Here is a 6,195-nt window from a genome sequence, read left to right on the forward strand (position 1 = left end):
ACTCTCAAGTCTCTCTTAAGCTGCAGCTATTCAACAGTTTGGCTGATGAAATAAGTCGTTTTTCTGTGTTTGATTTTCTAGTCACACAGAGTGAAAATAAAACTGTATCTGTCACCTTCACAAGGCTGCCTGTAAAGTACTCATAATTATATTACAAGGCTTTATGTTCTTGTAACTGTAAATAATAATTGTTGTCGTATGAGCACAGAAAGGCAATCTGCATGTGGTACGGAACTCGCCAGCCAGGAATTTATTAGTAGTTAACTACAGGCATATCCCTATGCGTTCGCAATCTCCTTCCTGACCCAGAGATAACCAATGCGTTCATTTTAGAGGTTTCTTCCAACTTCCACAGTCACACGCCAAGAGCACACCAGGTCCCTGCAAGGTAAGTGACAGAGGTAACATAGCACCGGTCAATTCTTGATGCACAGGCTGGGAGTCCCTCTTAAAAATGCACCAAAAACAGAGCCACAGGAAAAAATCTCCAATATTTTACACTGGGTAACTACTGGGCGTCTTCAGTTTGAGCTCTGAAATTGCTACTTGCATGACAAAGTTTTAGAAAGCACCGACTATAAAAGAATATATCGCTTACAAAAAATGAGAAGGAAAATGTAAGACAGAGGTTAGGTAGTAGAAAATTATGGCAGGAGTCAGGTTTCCATCATTACTCTTTCCCAGTTTTGGAGGCCCACATCCTAACAGTAAGGAATTTTTATTAAATACGAAGCAGCATCTGCAACTTCATTTAATTCAAATCTCTTTTCGGGTTTAAGATAATTGCAAGCATCTAGATTTTGCAGAGAGTCTACAATTCTGATTATGTTAAATGGCTATTCAAAAACAACACTTGTTACATTACAATGCTAAAAGCTCAGTGTGAACTGCAAGAACAATGAATTTTAACAAAGGCTAATCCCATTTCACCTACTGAGTTTACAGAAAATTATTAAAAAGGATGAAAAAACACTTCAAAAATACCAGTTATTTCTGGAAACAAGAAGCAGATGTTCTCCTCTGTTTGGCTCAGCTGTGCTACAGTACAAGAGTGCCTTTGTTACGCTGTCAGCAATAATTTATTTTATTTATTACAACCATTTTATAATGCCCATCAATGTACTATTTGCGCATGATTTAGATCCATGCGGATATATTTCTCTATTTATAAGCCATCAAGAAGCATCACATACACGCTCCAAATAGCAGACTCTGTTATGACACAATTGTGCAAATTAGGTTTTTTCCCTTTCCACTGTATTAATAAAAAGGGAACAGGAAGAGGAGGAGGAGTTAGTATTGCCAAATAAAGTTGAATTAACATTAATCGAGAATTGCTGAAACAAGACATAGTACAAAGTTAGGAAAATACGAGAGCTGTATTTGTATAAAAATAAGCTAACTCTTTGAAGTCCAATAAAAGCAAAGCTTTTTCACCACGGATAGGGAATATTGCCTAGAACAAAGTCATGAAGAACTGAAAGGAGACGACATTGGGAAAAGGTTCCAATACAGATGAAGACAGCACGCTCACAGGAGTTAAAGGGGAAAAAAAAAAAGGAGCATAAGCATTTGCTATTTCGCCCTATCAGCCTTGGAGACCTTATCTGCTGTAGGCACTAAACCACTCCCCAGCAGACTAACATCACAGCCTTTGTATGGATCAGATAAGCAATTCTGGGCCTCAAAAAATTAAACCTTTAATGAGAGAGCACACATGGTGGCAGAAACATTTGTCTTTCCCTCCTTCTGCTTTGAACAAACAATTTCCTTCTATTAAAATACTCCCAAATTACTAATTTAATATCCCCACTTGTGACATAAGGAACAGGCACAAAGCTGTACAAGACAAAACTAAAGCCGCGCATGGAAGTACACAAATCCCAAACTCCCAGCCTGCAAGATGGGGAAGATCTGCATGTGTAAGTACTCCCACATTTAACACCACACAGACATCAGCATAACCCTGGAAGACAAATGCAGATATTCAAACATTAAACACGATTTTTTTTGTTGAATTTTTTCTTTTTTTTTTTTCCCCCCCCTCTTTTTTTTAAGCGAACAAGTGTCCAACTAGCAAAAAGAGTTTCCTCTATCTGGCAGGACAGTGCGTGCTGTAGGATTATTTATTGGGATAATCTGGTACCAAAACCAAAATCTGGCACAACCCTCACATGTTCTGTGCTTTGAGGCCGAACCCTCGAGACAGACGGGCTGGTGGGCAGCCCCAGCACGCTGTCACAGGCGGCTCTTTGTAACCTCTGAATCACACGTTTCAGAAACGTGGGACTGGCATCCCGGGCAGCCAACCTCCCATGCACACAGCTATCAGCCTGCAAGCAAACACTTTAAAAGACTTTCCACAAGCACAGCCAGCTCGCACCACACACCTATACGAGTTTACAGCGAGCCAGGGGAGGGCAAAGCTGCTCGAAGATTTCCCAGATTTAGGTAATACCAAAAAAGTTACTAAATAGTGTAACAGAATAGCCATTACATACAGATGTACTGTATTATTCAATGCTAGCTATAACCTCCAGGAGCACAACAAAATCCTTCCCCAAGAAATTAACAATTAGAGCACACCAAGTATCTGAGCAACAGCTACCAAAGAAAAAAAATCAAGTGTGTACATGTCTAATATGCATAAGTTACCCACTTTAACAATTAACAAACATCGGAATGTTACCACAACACTGAAAACTTGCCCTAACAGAGATTTTTCCAAACAAAAATATTTATAGCATCAAGAATTAAAAATTTTTACTTAAGCAAGCCATCAAGATAATGCTCCAAAATAAGCAAGTTATTAAAATATTTTAATACCTCCCTGCTTAGCTCCTTAGTGCTTACAGATTAAAACACTTTGTCAAGAAATGGTACTAAAAAATCACAGTCGCATCCATGACCACACCACTCAGCAGCGAAAATTGAGGCGGGTGTTATTTACCTGTATTTTTCCAGAGACTGCCACACAGCTGATAGTTAGGAAGCACCAGACCACGCTACTAATCAGCGCCGCCCCAACCCTGTAATTTGTAACACCCAGGTGAGCTGCTCCTCTGAACGGCAGGGGCAGAGATGGAGAGGGGGAGCACAGAGGGACTACAAGTGACTGAAACTCATCCAAGACCAGGAGTTTTGGTTCACCATAATGTCTCAATCACAGTTGGGGAATTATTTTTCCCCCCTCCGTATGTACAACAAGGCAGTGGGAGGCCAGGAGCAGCCCCACGCAGCTGGATTCAGAGCTGAATTGACGTGGGAGGCGCTGATGATACCTCTCCCTGGGAGGAGGAGGAGGAGGAGGAGGAGGGAGAAGCGAAGTCAGGCTCTGCCTGCACACCGTGGGATGCTTCCAGGCAGGAGTCACCGCCTGGCGCAGCCCTGCCAGGCCCGCACGGGCTCTGCGTGCCTCCAGGAGGAAGCGACAGGTCAGGGTGCTCGGCACGACATGAGAAGTAAAATAAAAAAATAAAAAAAAAAAGAAAAATACTGTTGCAATTGCTTCCTCCGCTTCCCTTATCGCCCCGTAGCCATCTGCCATCGCACCCAGCAAGGCGGCAGCGGGGTCAGGGCAGCGCCCTGTGCCTGTATGGGGACTCCTAAACACACCAGAAAAAGCTTTCCTTGGGATCAGGGGAGTTTCTAAGTGCACATGGACAGAAAGCACCCCCGAAAAACAGAAGCAATGGGTCTGTAATTACCCGCTCAGCAACAGGCAGCGAGAGCAGGGGCCCCAGCCCTGCCAAGTTTTAAGTACGTGTTTAACTTTAATCACGAGTAGGCTCGCTGCTTAGTGTCTCTAAGTGCCTGCCAAAAAAAAAAAAAGGGCCAGATTAGCGAGGGAATTAAGATTTTTTAAATCATTTTTAGAGGTGCTATTAGCCAGATTAGCAAGGGGCTTTGATTTTCTTTTTAGGATTTCCCCTCATTGAGATACCTCGGCAAATTCAGACCTGCACACACCTGGTGTCCGCAGGAACCCACCAAAAAAATAAATCAGCAAGCACCAAGGCGCTGGACACCGCGATATCTGGCACCTCAAAGCTACCTGGCTGCGCAAAACTTGTATTTTAAGGCAGTTTTACCCCAAAGAAGGTGATATTTTTGTAGAACTCCATGACGGTCCCTGGAGGGGGAAATCAGGGGTGCCTATTGCAAAAAGGGCATGCAGAGGGGAACGCTGCTGGGCGAGCGGAGCTGAGCAACAGGAAAAAAGGGATCGGGGAAAGAGAGGGCTGATAGGAAGGAGACAGAAAGAGGAGAGGCAGGCGTGGAAGAGCTCCCATCAGTCACACAGGGAGCGGACACCCCACGGCAGGGGGTGCGGGTGGGGTCCCCCCACCCCATGGGGGGTGCCCAGAGGGGGGTCCCACGAGCGGTGCTGGCTGTGTAGGGGCTCTCCCTGCGGTACCAAGGGTTTGCAGCCCCCTCCCCACCCCAACCACCCCAGAGGGCTCGGGGCTCACCTCCGCCGTCCTCTCCGCCGGCTTCTTGCGCAGCGCCTGCTTGGCCCGGGGCTCCACGGCCGCGCTCATCGCGGAGCGGAGCGGAGCTGGGGGGGGGGGGGGGGGGGGGAGGCCGCGCTGCTCCCGGCTCAGCAGCGGGGCTCGGGGCAGGTGCCCCCGGCTCCTGCTCCCTTCACCGCCGCCTCCGTTTTCGCTCTCCGCCGGCCGCCGCCGCCCATCGCGCGGCCCCCGCGGCGGCCGGGCCGTGCCGAGCCGAGCCGCGAGCGCGGCAACTTCCCGGCCCGAGCGGGACTCCCCGCGCCTTCACGCCCGCGGACACCCGCCCGCGCACAAAGCCACGCGGGCGGGCGGGGAAGTTGGAGCCGCCGAGATGCGGCTTTCCTCCGCCGCCCGGCCCCGCTTTGCGGCTCGGTTGGGCCCCGCCGCTCCCCCTCCTCGCGTTTCTGCCCGTTCTGCCCCTCCTGTCCCTTCCGCCGCCCCGGTTTCCCACCCCCCGCCCAAACGGGGAAAAAACGCGAGAGCGGGCCCTTTAACCAAAGCAATCAGCAGGGAGGCCGAGGGGCGGGGCTTGTGGGAGCCCCTCCCCTCCCTCTCGCCCCGCCCCTCCCTGCCGCGGGGCGGGGCGGGGCGGGGAGCGACGCGGAGGGAAGGCTCGCGAGGGTTGGGAGGGGCGCGGCGCATGCGCGGGGTGGTGCCGGGGGGTTCCCGCCCAGCGGGGGCTGAGGGGGCTGAGGGGGTCCGGGCATGGCAGCGTCGGGGTGCGCTCCCTGCGGCCGTTCCTGGCACCGTTTTCTGCGTTAATCCCGCTTGGGCGTCAAATAAAGCACACTTCTCCCAGTCACACAGCATTTCCGGGCAGGGGTCTTGTTCTTCTCACTAGCATGATGTCTTCACTCCCATGGTCCTGCCCACAGTGTGTTCCACAACCACATTTAATAAAATACTTACACATTTAACAAAACAATGTCGATTCTCACCTTTATGGCTGTGGGTTCAGACGCTGAGCGATCAGGGCAGGCGTTGCACAACACCAGAGCCTCAACCACTGCGTGGCACAGGTTGGGCAGTGCCATGATCTGCACTCCCAGGATCCGGGTTTCAGCCCTAAAAAAGGCACTAAAATGGCTCAAAATGCCCCTCGGTTGGCAGCAGTGAGTAAAGGCCCGTTTCTGCATCCCCTGAAGGCCTGCATCTCCAGAAAGGGCAGCCCCTGGGGACCGCAGCCCTGGAAGACTTCCTTCCTCACGCCAAGTTTTGTAAAGCCATGAGATGAAAGCCATGCAGGCACACAGCTTGTGTTTGTGCTTCAATGTCCTTTTTTTTTTTTTCCCTCTTTCCTTCCAAATAAACAAGAGTGTTCTTGTTTCTTCCCTTTCTCCAGTATTCCTTCCAGTTCTCTTTACCGCTTGCCCTTTATGGCACAATTGTCGTTGTTGTACTGAAGGACGTTAATGGCCATTCCACGCTGGTTCATAATATTTCTAGTGTTTCCTTCAAAGACAAATCTGAGGAAATTTGACATTTCCTTAACTGTAAACCTTTTTGGTGTTGTGCCTAGTACCACTGCAGGCACAACAACAGTTGAATGGATGGCCCTGGTCTTAAAAGCAACTATTCATAAGCTCACAAAGTCATTACACTGTTTCCGCTAGGGAGAAACGATATAAGATGCTCTCTAGATTGACCATCAGGTAAGGAAAGAGTCTCGCTCCCATAAAGTCTA

General features: G+C 49.0%; 1 protein-coding gene across 5 annotated transcripts in view; it reads right to left on the reverse strand.

The window, feature by feature from the left end:
* The window catches only part of RAPGEF6 (Rap guanine nucleotide exchange factor 6), a 122,827-nt gene extending 117,984 nt beyond the window's left edge, over positions 1-4,843 (reverse strand). For 4 of the 5 annotated variants that reach the window (XM_084295344.1, XM_084295341.1, XM_084295342.1 and 1 more), the window contains exon 1: positions 4,473-4,843. In XM_084295344.1, the coding sequence (XP_084151470.1) occupies positions 4,473-4,541 (69 nt within the window). In that variant the 5' untranslated portion in view covers positions 4,542-4,843. Of the gene's footprint in view, positions 1-4,091; positions 4,167-4,472 lie in introns of those variants that run through there. The other variant, XM_084295343.1, reaches the window with a different exon arrangement.
* Positions 4,844-6,195: the final 1,352 nt, after the last annotated feature.

The sequence above is a fragment of the Netta rufina genome (assembly GCF_964035555.1).
Source record: "Netta rufina genome assembly, chromosome: 14".
Classification (NCBI taxonomy): domain Eukaryota; kingdom Metazoa; phylum Chordata; class Aves; order Anseriformes; family Anatidae; genus Netta; species Netta rufina.